This window comes from Leptinotarsa decemlineata, unplaced genomic scaffold, assembly GCF_025532065.1.
Source record: "Leptinotarsa decemlineata unplaced genomic scaffold, Ldec_3_MD MMD2_tig00000882_RagTag_RagTag, whole genome shotgun sequence".
Lineage (NCBI taxonomy): Eukaryota > Metazoa > Arthropoda > Insecta > Coleoptera > Chrysomelidae > Leptinotarsa > Leptinotarsa decemlineata.
In genome coordinates this window covers 512,478-533,433 of record NW_027412556.1, presented here as the reverse complement: position 1 = coordinate 533,433, position 20,956 = coordinate 512,478, and the positions used below count along the sequence as shown (strand labels likewise).

The following is a 20,956-nucleotide window of genomic DNA, read 5'->3' as shown; positions in this document are numbered from 1 at the left end:
AATACATCTGTGTCCAACCAGGACGCATTGTTGAGACAAAGGTTTGAAAAATATGATTTTTTTGATGTATCATGAACAATGTAGATCGACATATAGAGGTTGAAAATGGCTCAAAAATTTTACAGTTCAAAATATTATATCAGTTATAGATTTCAGCATCCGAAACGTTAAAAAAGTATTACCTCATTTTTTGATAGGCAAAATTATTGAATATGACAAAGTACTGACAAAAAGAACATTTTTTTGTGAATTCACGCAGTAATTTAACGGAGTCAACTCAGAAGTTTGCCCTTTTTAGGCATGTATAAAGTTTCCTTTAATTTTTTTCATATATTTCACGCTGTGAAAGTTGAAAATGCCGAAAGAAAGTCCATTAAAACTGATTTTCCTTCACAAAAAATAACTTTCGATTACTATTCAGCTTCAAAGTATCATATGTAATATAGAATGAAATCATAAAACTAATTTTTGAAGACTTTCCTCAGAGACAAAACTCCGGTAGTGTTCCACAAGATTTTCATTTTATCTATGCTGGGTTTTCCATGATTTTTGCAGAGCTGAAGGTTTCAGTTCCGTTTAGATGGAATAATCTCTTGAAATCCATGTTCATATCATTCAGAAGGTCCTTTTTATTAAAAAAAAACAAGAGGAAGTCAGCAAAACATATAATACATACAAACAAACAAGTTACATGAATTGATAAACCCTCACGTTAATTATATTCGAGAAAGGAAAATGCTGAATAATTTCATGAAAATCTATACATATTTCTTCTTGAGCATTCTACTATGATTTATTTTCCTTATCTAAGACATTTTCCATTACAATTTTTTTTTTTTTCTGATTGTAGGAGCTGATAATACCAGGAAGATCTATTGAGAACTGTGATCTCCTCAACAACAAAATTACTTTCAATAAATAGATGTGGTATTTTAAGTATTTGAAATGTTATGAGCTTAGAAATTGAAATTTTCTCAAACATCTGAAGAATAAAATTATAAATTGGATTTCTAATGATCGAAACATATTATGGAAGCATTTAGAAACCTTATTTTTGATTGAAATATGAAATTTCTTCAACAAAACCTTAAAACATTAAAGACGTAGTGAAAAATTAATACCTAATCTCATCAACCTGATGTTTCTATTTCTGGAAGTGAATCTTCGTTTCCAATTTCAGGTTTCATAGCTCAGGGGAAATGGCAATGAATAGGAAAGCAGTTTAGAAAAGGAATGAAACTTTCAACTGAAGGAAAAATGTTACTACCCGATTCAATTTTCCTGTGATAGCATTGAAAGTCATTTGGAAAACTAGTCAGACTAAACAATTCAACCACAAGGAAATTAACATAATTATCATCCGAGTCGTTGAGCTAGAATGGTTTCCTGAAAAACACTCTTAAAACATTGGCAAACATCCTAACCTATCACTCGTTATCCAAAGCTCCACAACAATCAATCGCCTAACCTACTTTCGCACCGTTGATAATCCTGAAACGCAAACACAGCCATCGAACTCTCCCAATCTGAAAGCGATATAAAAGCCCCATCCCAATTTCACAACCTACCTTTCCTGAAAACTTTCTTTCCGACCAATTTCAGCCAATGAACCCACTAAGTGGCATCAGGTGTGAGATACCGGAAGCGATGGGTGGGGCCCAGCTACATAACGACATACCATTGGCAGATAGACTGTTAGAAGTCTGGAAGAAGGAGAAGAGGGTGTGGCTGTCTATCACAGCGCATCCTGCGTGTTTCAGCGAGTTCAGTTATCCTTGCCAGCTTCTAATGATCGGTTGCGATCGTCCTTCGAGTCCTTTCAGCGTTGCGAGAAGTTATAGTTGTTTGTAGTTTCAGGAGACCGGTGGAAGTTTGTGTAACTACTTTTGTTCGGTTTTACTGTGAATTTTGGACTAACAACATTTGTGAGCAAGAAGATATGGTGATATTGTAAGTATAGATACTTATTATTATTACGTTTATCACTCTGAAATATCAAAATACATGTATATTTTATAAAAAGTAATTTCAAATATTCTTTCTGGTGAATGTATTCTGTTTTAGGAAATTAATTTTCAATAACTCAAATTTTTATATTTCTTCAATTTTTTATTAAATAGAAAAAGCAAGTTTTAATAGAATAGAAATGATTCAAAAACCCAATAAAATAACCAGCACTGCATTTATTTCAATTTATTTAGTTGCTACTTCAACTATTACTAATTGGAAACCCATAAAAAAAAATTAGAGTTTATTTTAAATCATTTGGAATGGAATTGAATCTTAAATGTAATGTTCTATATGTTCTAGGTATAGGTATATCAATAACAAATGTTCAATATTTCATTGTTGGATATAATATCTCATTTATTTAATGAGTTTGAAAACTATAGTTTTAATCTAAAGTGAGAAAGTTTTGGGTCGAAGACTAATCAAAATGTGCTCAACTCTATCCCATGCAATACATTTTTTATTCATTGATTTTTCAGTTTTTACCACCAAAAATATTGAATGAAAAACTCGCAAAACATTTCAGAAACTTTCAGTGTTCAGCTGCTTGTAAAAATTTTAAAAATTTTATACCAATGTACAATGAACCAACAAATTGATGGAAATGTGTCTCCTAATTAATACATCATAATAAATCATGAATTTTTCCTCTGTTTATTATTTTTCTTCTCAAAAAAAACACTGTTAAGCTTCCAATATAAGAATTGACATTCAAAAATTAGCAAACCATGAAAGTTTTTCTTTTTCGTTATAAATTTTCTATCGTTTTTTCAAAATCCTGCACTGCAACTGTAAGTAAACTGCTATTGTCACATATTTTTGATGCAAAAAATATATTTTGATTGAGGAAAAGAGAATTGAAACTTTCTGTTTTTTACCACTTTTATTTGTAACTAACCTTACTGCAGTTTCGTCCTTTAAGGAAATTTTCAAACCTATACATTTAATTTCAATTCTCGTTTCTTCATTATGATTTCCTACCACGTAGATTAATTTTCGAATCATTTATAAATGTTTTTCAACGTTACAATCATTCCTTAAAGTTTCAACCAATCCTTCAACATAATGAGAATATTTCAAAATAGTTGAGAAGTCTTTATATACTTGAGACAATATACTAACAAACATTCACCTAAACTAGCCCACGAAACTTGTCTAATGCTATTGTAGAACCTCAGTACAATCCAGTAAACGCTGCTTGTCTAACTGCCTATTGATATCTCCGACTAAAATACAGTGTAGAGCCCACCCTCCTAATTACGTTTATATGAGAAACACTGTATACTGATATACTACTGTATACACTGATATACTAACAAACATTCGCCAAAACTAGCCCACGAAACTTGTCTAATGCTATTGTAGAACCCCAGTACAATCCAGTAAACGCTGCTTGTCTAACTGCCTATTGATATCTCCTAAAATACAGTGTAGAGCCTACCCTCCTCATTACGATTTTATGAGAAACACTGTCGGTTGTTAGGGGTGTTTCGAGGATGTATTTTACCACCCTTTGAGCACTCTCATGATACAATGTAAGCTCAATGATGTGGAAATTAGATTCAATTTATGGAATTAGTAACGGATGTACCTACTGGTAATGGAGATTATAAGAAATTGTTGATGATGAATTTGTATTTTGTTCGCACAATGAATCTGGTAGTTTAATATTTTGATTTTGACGTATGGGAATATTCATTTTTAAGAACGATTTTCATCAGACCCATTTTTCTCTCGCGATTTATGTAAAATGGTGTATACGCCAAATTCAATAAATGGCGAAGGAGCTGTATGTAACCACCATTTTTAATGCATCGGATTTACTTGTAGATAAAATAAATCCACCAACCAAAAACATAGTTTTTCTTTGTTTTTCAACAACTAATATCTGATTCCACAGAATCAGAATGATTAGATGATTAGATTCGATGATTTTTATTAAAAAATTCAATTCAATTCAATTTTATAATTTTAAAATAATTATTGATGTTATCAAAACGTATTTTCATGTTTCTATGAACATGAAAAAAAATGTAATAATTATTCAGTGAACGGATTCCACTACTCTCTTTCTTCAACTAGAAAAAACCACCAATCAATTTTTTTTTATTATAAAAATTTGTGTGTGAATTCTTTGAGAATGTTTAATTCTTTGTTGGTGCAAGCTTCTATTCCTTATGAAAAAACCACTTCAATGAAAATATAGGCAATTGGCAATTAGCAAATCCTAATATCTAGAAAAGCTGGGAGAAATTTCAGATTTTCATTGCGAAGTATTCATTTTTTTAATATACCTCAATATCAGAATATTTTCACATAATTCGAAAGCATCACTCATTCAATTGAATGTCTGATCAACTGTTCACAAAATCTCAACAAAATTTATTTCATATGGAGAGAGAAGGTCTGATATTATAAACAAATGGCTACAATGTTTTATAAACTTCCACCGTTTTGGTGCATTCGCCAAATTTTACAATGAATATTCCGCCTGTTCGAAATTCAAATTATCCTTGTTAGTATTTTGTTCTTTTTATTTGATTATTCATTTTGAAGATTTTCTAGATCTTCTCAAGAACTTCGACTATTATTCATCAATCATTATTAAAGAAGGAAAACTGGGAAGAGGTTTACTTGGTAAACAATATTGATTCAAAATGTAACGCCTTTCTTGACACATTGATTTACAACTTTGAAGCCACGTGTCCCATTAAAAACAAAAAAATAAAAAAACCATTGGAAATGAATGGGTAACAATGAAATAAAATAATCATCTGAAGATTTAAAACAATTACATTACGTAAGAAAACAATTTCCAACACTCGATCTTGAGTATAAATTTGCCAAAAAACAAGATAAAAACCTCTTCTCAAGTACGAAAAGTCAATATTACATCAATAAAATTCAAAATTCATCAAACAAAAGTAAGTCTACTTGGCAGATTATAAATGAGCTCAATGGAAAAAAACCAAAAACACGTCACAATAAAATTGCATAATGAAATTATTGAAGAACCATCAATTTTATCAAACATATTCAATAATTATTTTGTAAACATACCAAAGGAAACAATAGGAAATATACAACACCTAAATCATCGAATTGAATATCCACAAAATAATTTTCAAACAGAGAGAATGTTTGTTCAATATGTTTCTGAGATAGATGTTCTCAATGTTAAAAAATATTAAATTAAAAATAAGCCCTCCTGTGGTTATGATGCGCATTATTAGATGTATTGCTAGAGTCTCATTTAACCATAGTTGTCGTGACCTTTTCAAAAACATGAGGATTTTAACAGTTAGTGGTATTTTCATTTTAGAACTTTTGAAGAATATCAAAAAGCTCGTGACGACCATACGCGTGTAGATGAACTACACAATTATGATACTAGACAGAAAGGCAAATATTGCGTTCCCTTCAGACGCGTAAATATTAGCTTAAATTCACCTACTGTACTTGACTTAAGACTCTATAATGGACTACACAAAGATATAGATTCTTTTCAAACCGGAAATTTCTTATTGGAGTGAGAAAGATACTAATTGATCTGTGTCCCTACTCCCTAGAAGATTATCATGAATTAGTTTTTTGAAGAACATCCTGTAAACATGTATTATTTCACTATCCTATGTTAATTGAATTTTGTCTGCAATCCTTGTTATGCATGTACATAATTTATTTCATTTCACTCACTTACTTTGTTTTATATCTATATGTTTTTTGACTTGTCCTATAGCTGTATTTGCTCGAATGGATAAATAAAGAATTGAATTGAATTGAAATTAGATCACAAGATTTGTTTGCACTTCCTAGTTTTATTTTTTATTTTCAATCCAAATACGTGTGAACATTTTTGCAACAGAATCATCTGAATTCAGTCTAGATAGGACAGTCATCTAAGAAATATATTCAATAATAATGATATTTCCATTGAGTTAATGAAGTTTGAGAGCGAATAAGTGGTATTTTTGGGAGTCGAATACTATACTTTTTCCATGACTCATAACAAAAATATTTCAAAACAATATTTATTTTTGAAGGATATCCTGAAACATAACAATACCGTTGAATTTCATGAAAAAAACTAACTTAGAAAAATCTTTCAAAAATATTTTCTATTTCTGTTATTTCGTGCATTTCCTGAATTGAAAGAGAAACAATGAAACAAAAACTATCGGAGATGAGATTCGACTCCGGATTGCCCTTTCTTTTTTTGATTTTGTATTTATTGAACGAAACTATGAAGTTGGAGAATCTGGCTCCATTTATGTTGTTGTTTCGTTCATTTCTAGCGAGTTACATCCACATAATAAAGTTCTAATCGCTTTTATAGATTATATTACTTTCTTGTTTTGAATTTGGGTTTTTGAAATCCTTGAGAGAATTATATAATTTCAAAAAGTTCAACTAACCCACACGTAATGCTTCTTTGAATCTGAAATGAAGCTTTCGAAACAATGGAGAGCGAAACATTCTCAGTGTGAGTTATTAAAAATCATTATACACATAGGCGTCCTTGAATTTCAATGCGACAAAGAGAAATACTAAGTCCTAACCTCCTCACAATTTTGTTTGGTAGGTTAACGCTTTTATGCCTTCAAGTTATTAGTATTTCAATTGTAATTTTATCCAGTTTGATTAATAACTACAACGCACAATTTCAAGAAAAGTTAGTAGGTATTATAGGACACTGTCATATTTTGGTGTACTCACTAATGATATGGCTCATTTTTCGAAAACGAAAGACTTGAACATAGCTTACAGAACAAAAAAGGCAAATTCATCAAAAAATTAATTGTTCGATAGGTCATGAGGATATGAGACTTGTGGTTCTTGCCTAAAACAACATTGGCGAAACAGGACGAACCTTTTCCCAGAGAATAAAAGACCATCTTGAATGTGAAGACACTTTCCACATTCAGAATGTGATGAAGGGGTACGAGTTCTATTACGACTATGACGTGTTACATTGAGAAGAAAAAGGTTTGAAACTCTTTCTTTTGGAATGTTGGTGAGTTTAAAATTGAATCTGCTGTGAGAATGTTTATATTGCTATCCAAACGTCATTATCGTATACCATCATATATGGAGGGGTTACTATCTCATTGAATAAGCATTTTGAAGCTTATTTCAATCATCCCAGAACTTTATAGACGTCTCCTTCTACAGATTCTCACATGGTTCCCCCTCTTCTCTTCCATCTCTGCTCTCGGGGTATTCAACGAATAGTAAGAGCTAATATTATTAAGAAAACATTGCAGATTTGAAGAGAAATATCGGTGGATTAGAGTGAATAACAGGACATTTTTTGAGAAGGCAGAGAATGTACCAGACAAGAGGAAAACTTCAAAACGTGTCGCAAGTGACATAGACTGATTTTGAATCATTGCGTATTGTTACAATAAAGTAGCAACAGCAGCGTACAGAAAGTTATATTTATGCTAAAAACCGTATACGTGTGACAGACCATTAAAAGTCACTTCAAAAGTTGACAAACTTCCAACAAAGAATTTTTTCATCTGAATCTTCATCTGAAGTGTTTCTACGTGGATATTCCATCTAGCTGAGTGGGAATCAGGAATTTTTTAATCTCCCTCCGCTTATGAATTCTAGAAAAATATCAAAAACAGTTGTAAATGGCAAAAAATTCCAATAATATATGTGAGAGAGTTAGACACTTTTTAGATTGAGTTTGCCTCTTCATTTTCGTCATAGAATAAATTTTGAACATCTCCAGTATGATAGAAAGTTCACTTCCTGTGGAAACAAAGTTTAGACGCCATGCCAGTCATCGAACGTGTTTTCGTGGTTTGATTTTCTTAGAATCTCCCTCTATGATCGGTAATACCTAGTTTTTTGAGAGAAATGTGGTGCACCTGGCTCCAAAGGTTTTGATCTGGAATTAAAATAAAAGTTTGATGCACTTTGCATCCTTATAGTAGAATTATGAAGCATGAAGATGTTGACGAAGATATGAATCATCGTCTTTGTATTTTCGCCGAGGAATTTCTCCATTCCGACTAAAGTCCTGATTCAGATCACTATTATACTCAAAATAATAATAGACCATCAATAAAACAATGACAGGAATGTGCCGTTGAACTGACTCTCCATAGAAAACAGTGAAGCTACTTTGTTGAGGTGATGCTATATGATTTTCCAGAGTTTTATCCGAAACTAAAAGTGATTGCATCACCCTGCAATTCATATTCTTTATTTGCTGTTCAGTTCTCATATGTACTGAATCCTCATTGTCGCATTAGATATTCATCTGTGAAAATGAAATCATGAAGAAATCCTTTACGTTATTTATCTGATCATTTTAGTTTTTCCCCACGTAAAATCCTTTTCTAGCCCGACAATGCTCACAATAGACGAGTGTACTGCCCTAGGGACACCAGTTATTAAACAATCGTAATTCAGTGTTGTCACTGGCCCGGCAATTATCTTGTTCGATTAATTATATGATATCTGATCTCGGTATCGTAAATAATCCAGCAGTAGGCCGCAGAACTGGATATACGAGATAGACTCCATCGGCGCTAGTGGGACATCGAGATAAAAGCGTTATTCACTTCTCGCGCTGCCTCTAGATCCACGATAAACAAATTCCTTGCCGATGCCAACGATGTGATTGAATCGGATATCGCGGCCAGCCAGGAAAAGAAAGCTTCTAGAGATGGAGTGTTCTAAAATACACAAAATGAAAGAAAAAAACCTGCAGCATTGACTGTTCGATCATTTCCTTGTCGGCAATTTCATTTTTTCTCGTTACAACAAATTCTGTTGAAATCCGATTAGTCTAAAGACTACTTCGAAAGGAGTTATACGTAAGAATTTCACGTAATTTTTTAAAATTTCTTGAAACAATGTTTCATGCCGCTTTTTGAAGTTCATCAATTCTCTCCACCATTCTATAACATTCACAGTGGAGATGGAACAGGACGAATCTATATATTTTTTGGACTTGACAATAACAAAAGTTAACAACAAACATGATTTTTCAATTTATCGTAAACCGACACATACGGATATTATCTTTCATAATTCGTCCACTCACCCATATCAGCATAAGGTAGCAGCTTTCAGCAGTATTATCCACAGACTGATAAATGTACCCTTGTCATAAGCGAATTTCAATAAGGAACTGAATTTAATAAAGCAAATAGCCGTCAACAATGATTATGATAGTGGTCTGATACATTCTTTATTATCAAAAAAGTTATACGGTCAAGCTTTGAAAGAAGTTTACCCAATTCGAATTCGAAGAGGATAAAAGTTATAGAACCTTAACCTACTTAGGCCAAGCCACTACAAATATTTCAGATTTTCTGCACAGCAAAGGTGTAATTACTGCTTTCAAAACCAACAACAACTTGGGCATGCACATTAAAAATAACAAAGATGAAAGTTCAGTTTCAGAAAAATCAGGAGTGTATAAATAATCGTGTGGGTCTTGTCCGATGTTTTATATAGGTCAAACTGGAAGAACGTTCAAACCCGCATAAAGGAACACAAATATAGTTTTCAGAATGGAAAAATAAATTCCACGTATGCCAGTCATTTAATCTTAGAGGGACATGAGTTCAACCATGAATAAAAACCCTCAGGGGTTTGAAACTTAACCTGTTGGACAGTATGGAAAAAACTCTCAACATCTGAATTGAATAATTCGCCGTTATTGAATCTGTTCATTCGCAGGTAAAAATAGTTAGGTATATTTCCAGGTAGACTTTCGAAAAATGTATTGATACCTGACTTTTTCAGTTATATTTTTTCAGGTAGATGTATTATTTAGGTAGACGATTAGGTACTAGGTTATATAATGGTTATAATGGTGTAATTTAGAAGTAACTCTTAGTTTATGCTTGAAGAAGCGATTGTATAGCGAAACACGTGTCTAGCGGTGAAACCATTATAGTGGAAATCAAACAATAAACTGTATTGATTAGTTTTTTAATATGGATTCAATCCATATTAAAATCCAGTTCTATTCAATGAATGATTCAGGATATAATTTAGTGTATCCCTGAGAATATCTTCAGTTTTTCACTTTGAAATGTTCGGTATCTTTCATGAAAAACCATCTCCTTCCTAAAATACTTCTTTTCAGTGAGGTATTTCCAGATTCACAAACTGGAATAACCAGCTTGTTCAACTGACCCCAGTTATAATAATGATTATAATAATAATGACATGCTTTATTGTTCAGAGAATGCAGGTCTTATTGACAAAGCTGCAAATTTTCTTCAGTCACCATACAACTATATAGAGATAGAATAGTGATAGAATAGATAGATAGAATAGAGATAGAATAGTGCCTAGAGGATGACAGCATGACCAGCTGTCGAAAGTGCTCGCAGATAATGAAATAAAAGTTATGGAGAGAGAGAGAGAGAGAGAGAATCCTTTTTGTAACTTATATTAATAGTAAAATACTGAAAATAAAGGAAAAAATAGTTGCATCATCCAAAACTATATATACATACGTATAATGTACAAATCATATTGAAATAGTTCAAATTCAAATGAATATAGACATATACGAATACTGAACATATATTATACATTAAAGAAACAATACCAGAAAAGTTTTAAAACGCAGTATATTCTATTCTTTGTTTAAATATTAAAAATTTGGATGATAAAATAGATTATAGAGTGAACTGTCCTCACAAAACTCTCCTTAACTATAATAGGGTTTACTACATAAAAAATCTAATATTGATTTCCAAAATTTGATCATTATAATGCATATGAATCTTATAACTCTCATTTAGAATAAACAGTCTGTAATTGAGTTTTGTAACATACTCCCCCAAAAAAAATTCCATACCCTAAATGAGAAGTAATAAGTGAGAAATAAGCCGATTTAGCGGCAGACAAACCAAGTTTCTTACGAGTTATTCTCACCACAAAACATCCTGAAGCTAGCTTTTTACTGAAGGTTACAATGTGATCGGCTAATTTGAGTTTTCTGTAAATCCCCAAAAATTTGGAACGAGGTCTGTTTTCAATCATCTTGTCTGCGTCCTTTGTTGTTGATGATATGCTGCCAATAAAGCAGCGAAATGATATTAATTTTGTCTTGGAAACATTAACTGACAGCAGATTGGAGTCGCACCAGTTTTTTTTCTATCTGAGCTTATACTCTCGTGACGATTGCATACAGTTTTATTGCGCCATTATATTGTGGCACTATCGGCGAATAAGGTGAATTTTCCTTCTATATCGATAGATGTTGATTCTTTTATGTATAACAAAAAAAGTATTGGTCCCAGTATTGAACCTTGTGGTACGCCATCTTTCATTTTGCCGTATTGGATTCAATCTCCAGCGATTCAAATCCACTGTTAATCGGATTTTCCTGTTGTGCTTGTGTTTTGTCTACCACACAGGCGGTGATTGCAATGATCCAGAATCTTCAATGCCTTTACTGATTTATTTCTTTATGAGGAATCAAAATTGGTTCAACAGCTATTTTCTTCTATTTTCCAGGCACGCCCCCTCATCTCCTGGCATGACTTGCCGGGCCTACTCCAACGCCACCGATTGGGACATCAATGACAGTTCCATCCCCCGAATCAACGAGTACGACCCTTTCTCAGAATGGGCTGATGGTCATTGCAGGCTAGTCTACAGAGCGGACAGCGAAGAAGCCAAAAGACACTCTTCGGGGTGGGCCATGAGGAACACCAACAACCACAACGTCCATATACTGAAGAAGAGCTGTCTCGGGGTCCTGGTATGCTCCCTGAGGTGCACCCTGTCGAACGGGGATACCGTCCACCTCAGGCCAGCCATCTGCGATAAGGCCAGGAAAAAGCAGCAAGGTATTACAGGCAAGGCACTAGATAAATGATAATTGATAATATCAACTGGGAGAAATAATAGAAGTGATAGTTTTGAAGCCACAAAATGCATATATTGAATAACAAATGAAATTTATCACATACAGTGAGCACCGTATGTAACGGATAAATTCATTTTCTACGTTATTAGCCATTTTCAAGAAAAACCCTAAAACACGTCGAATTATGTATTCGAAAATACATTCTGGGACATAAAAAAATCCCTCCTCCTTCACCCCCCTCAACATGACAGCCACCCCCCAAATTTTTTAAATGCAAAAGGGGGTCAAGTGATACCTCATTTTGAACGGTATTTAATTTTCTGTACAGCCATATCTTTTTTTTTTATTTCATGCATGCGTCAAAAAAAACAATTGAATCTAAATCATTTATTAAAGCGGTTGCAATCAATGTGCAACTAATGGAAGTATTCAGAGCAAATGTTCAAACTGACAGCCATTTGTTTCTTGACAATAATAAAGGCGTTGCTGAAAGCTATCAACAACATTATGAATGGTTTCGGGAGTGATACGTTCTATTTCTTCTCTGATTCTGATTTGCAAACTTTCAATATTGTTTGGTATATAGACGTATACTTTGGATTTTCGGTAACCTCACAAAAAGGACTCAAGCGGTGTCATGTCGGGAGAATAGGCTGGCCACTCTATGGCACCTCGTCTACCAATCCATCTCTGTTAGGAAAAACTTCATTCAGATATGCACGAATTTCAGCTGCAAAATGTGGTGGAGCACCAACTTGCTGATACCAGATACTCCTATCTATTTAATTCGGATTATCAATATCTGGAAAAAGTCTTTTCAGCGTTGGAACTGAAAAATTAGTCAACAACTCCAAGTAACGTTCACTGGTTAATGTTTCGTTAAAAAAATATTGTCCAGTTATGCGATTATTCATAATCCCTGCCCAAACATTTACTTTTCTCGGATATTTAGTGTGGGCCTCCATCATCCAATGGGGATTTTCTCGGCTCCAATATCGACAGTTCTGTCTATTGACGGTTCCATTAAAAAAAAAAGTTTACTCGTCGGGAAACAATATATTTTTCTTAAACGAAAGATCCCGCCGATACCTGGCTTCCATTATTTCTCAAAACTCAGTTCTGTGATCTGGATCGTCTTCGCTGAATATATACCAATTGTACTTTATAAAAACACGCCATATCGAACTTTGACTTATGTTGTAATCGGCGGCAAGTTTTCGGGTAGGTTTGTGTGGATTCTCCTCGATGTCTACCAAAATATCCAATTTCTTTCCATCGTCAGTCAATACACCTGTCTGGTTTTGAAAAATCTTTGACAGTCCCAAATTCACGAAATTTCGTTTCTATTCTACTAACAGTAGATTGAGAAATGTGATAATCAGAATATTTATTATTGAACATTTCACTTACATTCTTCTGGGTTCTAGTTTTGTCCTCACATCCTGGTAGTATAAACGTTCAATCAAATGAAACATTGCTAGAACAACGGTTGGTAAAAGCAAACAAAAAAATTGAAGCTGCATGGCATATTGTACAGCGGACGGATTCAATGGAACACCTACGTGATACCTTTCAACACTTCAATACAATTTTTTGTTTCATTATGACGCATGCACGAAATTTGAAATTAAGATATAGCTGTACAGAAAATTGAATACCCTTTAAAATGAGGTATCACTTAACCCCCTTTTGCATTTAAAAAAATTGGGTGGCTGTCACGTTGAGAGGGGTGAAGGAAGGGGGATTTTTCATGTCATAGAGTATCTTTTCGAATACATAATTCGACGTGTTTCAGGTTTTTCTTGAAAATGGCTAATAACGTACAAAATGAATTTATCCGTTACATATATGGTGCTCACTATAAGAAAGAAAGAAAGAAATGTATTCATTCATGGACCAACTACATGGTATCGAACATGTCAACTTATACTTATAAATATGTAAACAAACAAACATGTAAATATACATTCAATACATATAAACATAGGACCGTAAAATACAGATATATATACATATATGTATAAATAAAAATGTAAAAACGTAGAAATATACAAGTGTAAAAATGTAAAATTAAAATATAAAAGAATAAGATTATTTACACACAGATAACCACAAAAAACTCAATCAGCGAAATATTCTTGTAAAGTATAATAAGATTTAGCCAATAAGAAATCTTTCAGTGATTTTTTTAATTCGATAGTATTACAGGCCTTCACTAGATTAGGGAGTTTATTATATATTTTTACCCCAGCATTAGTTGGCGATTTTTCAAATGCGGATGTTCTGTGAGTCATTGTTATTAAATTTGAAGCATGTCTAGTGCAATATTGATGGTGGTAATTGTTTTTAATTAGCTCATTTTCATGCTTTTTAATGTGTAAGCAACTTTCATAAATATAAATGCAGCAAACTGTCATAATCTTTTTACTCTTAAAAATTTCCCTGCAAGAATCACGTGGCTTCATGTTGAACATTATTCTAACAATTCGTTTTTGTGTAACAAATATCCTATTTATTTCTGTTGCACTTCCCCATAACGTGTAGTGGAGTTATGTGTCTGAAGGACTTCACTATCGATCAAATTGTTCTTATTGAAATATATAATTTCTGTTTTCTGTGCATTTAGCATCAGTTTATTGGAATGAAAATATCTTGTCATTTCACTAATACAGAGTTCAACCGATAAAATCATATCCTCCATAGATGACTCAGCTATACCAAATGTTGTGTCATCAGCAAAATTGATTAGATAAAAGCGCCTATCGACATTAATTGGGAGGTCATTGAGAAATAGTAAAAAAAGCAATGGTCCCAGAATTGAACCTTGCACTACTCCAACATCAACTGAATATCTTTCTGACTCAACACTATCTATTGATAGGAATTGTCTATTTGATAGGAGTGAAATGATCCACTCGAGAATATTTCCTCTAATGCCATACAGTTTGGAAGCCATAAACACTTTATCAATACAGTCGAAAGCTTTAGAAAAGTCAAAGAAAATTCCTGCCACGTGCTTCCTATTGTCCATATTCCTAGATATGAAATCAACAAAAAGGGTAGTAGCAGATTCAGTTGACCTGCCCATGCGAAATCCATGTTGAGAATCAGATAAAATTTTATGACTTATTAAAAAATTCATTAGTCTATTGTACATTAGTCTTTCAAAATTTTTGAAAAAATACTGAGAAGACTAATTGGTCTATAATTATATAGTCATTATTACAATTACAGGCTCGTGGATTACAGGATCGAATAAATCCACTCACCTTAGGCCTATCTAATACAAAATGAATGAGCAATAATTGCAAATATTTGTGTCTTGTTTTCTACCATTCCAATCAGAGTGTACCACAAAATGAGTTTGAATAACATTGAATAAAAGCAATAACGAAATGACTCGGTTGTAATCCGTTGTTTTTTTTACAGGTAAACCATGTCCAAACAGACAGTGCACAGGTCGCTTGGAAATCTTACCCTGCAGAGGACATTGTGGCTACCCTGTCACTCACTTCTGGAGGCACACTGAACACGCAATATTTTTTCAAGCCAAAGGAGTGCATGACCATCCTAGACCTGAAGCCAAAAGTACTTCTGAAGCAAGGAGAACCTTGGGCAGTGGTAGAAGAGTCAGAGGTCTGGCTGTTCTATTAGCAAAAGAGGCTGCTCTAGGGAATAAGGTAAATAAAGTTTGTGTATTCTATACATTTCGTGTATTTTTCTCATGTTACTTAGTAGTTGAACAGGAAAGATTTTGTATATCAGCAACAGCAACAGAACAGCAACAAAATCTTTGATGGATGTTGATCAATGACTGAAATGTGAATGAATGGATTATAAAGAAAAAAGACTGACAAAAACAATGACACACTGAAACGTAAATGATATACTACTAGTTGTCTCAGGCTTTTTGAAAGACAAGGATAGAAAAATTGACGTAATAAGGTTATTTCAAAAGTTTTGCCCCTTTAAATATCACGTATTTACGTAATTCTGTATACCAGTAAAAATGAATAAATTAATTAGCTTTCTCTTCATTTTCAGTTATAATTTTTATTTATCTTTTCAGTTTGTCTCATTCTCTAGCGATACTTTTGTTTTATCCTTCAAGCTGCTGAGTTGAACTTCATAATCCTCTATTATAATTTCTCAGCTCTGAATTATCAAATACGACAAGTTACTGATGGAAAAAACATTTTTCTTTGTGGAAAATATCTTAAGTTTTTCTTGTAACTTCCCGAGATGAACTGAAAAGTTTGCCGTTTTTACATCTGCATAAATTTCTCCGTAACAGTTTTTGTTTCTCTCAGAAAAAGTCGATAAAAACTCTGATTTCTGATGTTTACTATGTTTATCAAACTAGTTTGTTGTTCTCATTCCTATAGTTTTTGTAACTAATTCTACCGAATAATTCTAAAATGACATTTTCTCAGATAACGTTTCGTGTACCTACTTAAATTACTGCTGTCAAAAAATATGCATCACATTTCGTAACTTCAGTAATAACATAGCAATTCGTATGAACACGAATTCGTATCTTCTCAATAAATCACCTCCTTTCAACGCCGATAATTTCTTGGACTTTCATAACTCATGAGGACTTAATATATTCCGAATCGGAATCGGAAAATAACCATATCTATCTAATAATAACTGGTTTGTTGGAATAACCGATTGACCATCTCCAATCATCAATACCTTCAAAACGAACACAACCGCTGATAAATCGACCACACATATTTAATTACAGAGAAGGAGAATGTTTTCGAAATGGTAATTTGTCAGTTACACTTTGATGCCTACGGGAAATGTAACATTGACAAACTAGCTGTTCTCCTTTGTATTTCCTGAGGTTGTTGAGAAGGATGGGAATTTTGCGATTTGTGGGCTTCGATAACAAAGAGATTTTTTTCTCAAGGGAAACAATATCAAGAAACTGAATTTATTTATCAGTCATAGATATTTATGGGATATGAGTAACTGGGATATGTTTTTTTCATCTGAAACAATGCCAATAAACCAAAATTTCAATGAAGAAGAGAGAATTGAATTTTTCTATGTTTTTTACCAATTTTATTTGTAACTAACATTACATTAGCCTTTGTATACCACCCCTGTAGGTGCTAATAGAGGTACTTGACTTGATTGAGTACCTGAATTTACAGTTTACAATGAGGATGTGCTAATTTGAAAACCGGTGAGTAAACTAAATCGATTTGATCATTTAACAGGTTGCGCCCGCAATGTTTGTGCTTGTGAATTTCCAAGGAATCCAAATAATTGAGTTTGCAACCCTTCCTTGCATAATGGTTTGAAAACTTTGAAATTACTAGAGTATTTCTAAAACGTACTCTATCAGTTACTCCAAAATTACTTTCAAATTCATAGATCACTAATCTGTAAAATATTTTCCATCAACCCATTGGTCAATGACGAAGAAAAAAATAATAACGAAATTTTCTTGTTGTTTCAGTTGATGTCTTTACGAGAACCAAAACGGCAATGCAGAGAAATTACCAACCAAGTTTCTAGAAGTATCAATACCCCTACACTAATGTCAGAGGCAGAAAAAGGTAAGGAATAGCTCTGCATATTTTTTATTGTTTATAATTTTTTTTTATGTTGATGACTAAACTACATTGGCGTTTTATGCATAAAACCTTGTGGATCACATTAATGAATCGCTAGAAAACTATTACGAACCACATTTCGAGTATCCTTTTTTGTTTTATCAATAATGAGAAACAATTTGCTACTTGAACTGTATATTAAACACAAAAAACAAAGCTATATCAATCAATTCTGAAAGGTAAAGTCTCTGCCTAATTTACAATCCACTTCAATTTTTTTCTGGATAGTTTTCATTTAACACACCATCCATAGTCATTAAATACGAATTATTTGAAAAAATATCAACAAACAAAAGTTTATTCAAAAGATGAAACCGAGAATATCCCCCTATTATTATTTTTTGCAACTTTTGGAAAAATATGAAAAAACTGATTTTCAGTTTGCTGCATTCGCAACGTCCCCGAAATCACTTACCTTTTCAAAATCAACATAAAATAAAGAGTACTTCGTCAATTTCCGTCAAAATACATTATTAGGAGATAAAACTCAAGAGTGTGTCATTCAAATTCGTAGAAATATATTTCTATGAAACTGCTGCTTGAAACAAGCTGATTGAAGTTCTATACGATGAGGATTTAGATGAACCTGAATCAAATTCAAATGCAGAACATTTTACGAAAATGTGAAAACGAAGAGGAGTCATATCACTAATGGATTATTTGTTTCAGGTTACTGTTCCTGTCCACCATTCGAATGCATCTGCAATTACCAGCAACCACTGTTGACGACCCTCAACCAGTTTCCCACGTCTCCTTCAACATACCCACAACTGCCAGAAACCTACTGGAACCCAGAAACTACTCATCAGCAGCACTACCAAACCGACCTGGCGACACTCAACCAGCAGTATGACTTCAACAGTATATCTACAGATCTCTTTCAGCCTGAGGAAATCTTTCAAATGGAACAACCTGTGAAACACGACTACGCCAGTCTAGCTCAGAACAGCGAAGTCGCGAGAAGTCCCCCGACGCTGCTGGATCTAGGAAGTGGAACAATCCACAAAGAGTTCAAAACTGAAGACTACTGGCATCCTACTTTAACGAGCATGCTGAATGACGACAGCAACAACAGCAGCAATAGCAACAGTAGGTTCAATCTCAGTCAAAGTCCAGACACCAGTCAAGTCTTACTAAACAACAACGTGCCCCAGTTGGACCAAAATCTGTACTTAGAATCCAAGTTGGACGACAATCCCTTCTCTTTACCAAAAACTCAGTATTATCCTCAACCAAGTTCCTTGGAGAGCAGTTACAGACCCTCCGGCTACGACCTGACTGAAAGTAAGCCTACTTACTCTGGAGAAGATAAAGGCTTCCAGGTTTTCGAGCCTTACCACGCTTCAAAGGCGTATACCAAGTCCAACCAAGACGAATACATCGACCTAGGGCAGTACAGCGAGTACAGCCACTTTCTCAACGTGTACGATAACAACAAAATGGCGGAAAGCGCCATGTTCAACGACCTTGACTTCAGAATCCAGAGCTCTTGCGTGCCCTCTATCAGCAATCTGCATAGCTACAGTCATGACACTTTTGATGTGATGTCTCACCAGTGAATTTAACTTTTGTTCCATATTTCAGTGCCTTGTTCACATTAAATGCTTTCTATGATCTTCACTGTCTCTTTTTGAGAGTCGACTAGATTTCTTCTTGTTGTTGTATATACTGTGTATAAAATATATAGTTGTGATATTATATTCTTGGTGTTTATTTCATCGGAGAGTTGTGTGAACATTTTAGATATGATTGAAGAGACCAAAATCCGACCTACGGTAGACCCTGGTCGAATAAAACTTGTAGTACAAAAGTTCCGTCCAGTATGTGCATTGACTGCAACGATAAAGATTGTATTTCGAAGTCTCAGCGACCACTGACTTGCTGAGACGAGAATTGACCATTTTTGAGTTGACCCATTCAAAAAATAAAAGGGGGGGGGCAGTAACGCAATGCACTGTATAACTTTCGTCCACGCAGTCAACGCACATTTCACTGATGATGTTTGACGTAGTAGTAGACGAAACGATTGAAACTACAAAACATATAAAAAGGCTAGCGGCGCAACTTCGAGTTAGTCTGCGTAGGAAAAGGCGAAGGAAGCGAAACTGTCTATTGTGAATTGAAGTAACACCCGTCAATAAAAGTATTTTGATTTGACAGTGAATGCAGAACGTTCCATGAAAAATGGAACTTTCAGTATTTGGTGATTGAGTCCAGTAATAAGGCGCTATGTTTAATTTGTAATGAAACCATAGCTGTTCTCAAAGACTATAACATTAAACGACACTATAAATCGAAACATCTTCAAAGTTACTCCAAGTATACAGGAAGTTTGCGGAAGGAAAAGTTTAAAGCATTGAAACGCGGACTCAAATCGCAGCAATCTTTGTTTATCAAAGCGAATACTGAACAAGAGTCTGCAACTCGCGCCAGCTTTCGTGTGGCTCTTGATCGTAAAACGTGGCAAACCATTCACCGATGGAGAAATGATAAAAGAATGCTTGATTGCAGTAACCGAAGAAATATGCCCCGAAAAGGTGAATTTATTTAAAAGTGTCAGTTTGTCAGCAAACACCGTGGCTCAGAGGGTGCAAGACATCGCAGAAAATATATCAGCTCAACTGTCTGACAAAAATGGACATCATGAATGGTTTTCTCTAGCATTGGATGAGTCAACGGATGTGTCAGATACTGCTCAGGTGTTGATTTTTATTTGCGGAGTAGATAAAAGCTATGAAGTGTATGAAGAACTTCTTGATATTGATAGTATTCACAGCACGACAACTGGGGCAGATTTTTTAAGGGAGTTGAAAATGCCATTAATAAAAAGAACCTTCGATGGAGAAATTTGAAATCTACAGAAACTGATGGAGGCAAGAATATGCATGGTAAAAATAAAGGAGTCAAGGCTGTAGAAAATGATGGTGGTTCAAAACCATTAGTCTTACATTGTATCATTCATCAACAGTCCTTGTGCGGAAAATGTTTGGATATGTCTGAAGTTCTAAAACAAGTCATATCAGTTGTTAACTTCATCAGATCCACTGTGCTGAATCACCGACAATTCCGCGAGTTTATTCAACAGATTGGAGAAAATGATTTACAATATCATATTGCCGAACGCTGGCTTAGTTGAGGAAAAGTCCTTACGCGCTGTTTTGAACTTCGAGCAGAGATCGAAATTTTTTTAAATGAGAAGCAGCGCCCTTTTGCCGATTTAGAAAATAGTGAATGGATGTGGAAGTTAGCCTTCTATGTCGATTTGACAAATCATATGAACGAACTGAATTTGAGATTGCAAGGAGAAAATCAGCTTCTTCCTGATTTATACACCAATATCAAATCCTTTAGGCAGAAAATAATACTATTTCAATCGCAATTACGTAAAAAATGTTTCACACATTTTGAAACATGTGAAATATTCAGCCACACTACAGAGACTGAATTTCCCGTCAATTTT

At 33.9% G+C, this 20,956-nt stretch overlaps 1 protein-coding gene across 2 annotated transcripts; it reads left to right on the top strand.

Moving 5' to 3' along the window:
- Positions 1–700: 700 nt before the first annotated feature.
- gcm (glial cells missing) lies at positions 701–19,196 on the top strand. Of its 2 annotated transcripts, XM_074174727.1 has the most exons (6): positions 701–1,950; positions 6,820–7,024; positions 11,512–11,846; positions 15,296–15,546; positions 17,340–17,439; positions 18,166–19,196. In XM_074174727.1, exons 3-6 carry the CDS (start codon positions 11,534–11,536, stop codon positions 19,053–19,055), a joined length of 1,554 nt encoding a protein of 517 aa, XP_074030828.1. In that variant the 5' UTR covers positions 701–1,950; positions 6,820–7,024; positions 11,512–11,533; the 3' UTR covers positions 19,056–19,196. The 2 variants fall into 2 exon arrangements, with proteins under 2 accessions (XP_074030828.1, XP_074030827.1); XM_074174726.1 differs by lacking the exon at positions 6,820–7,024.
- Positions 19,197–20,956: the final 1,760 nt, after the last annotated feature.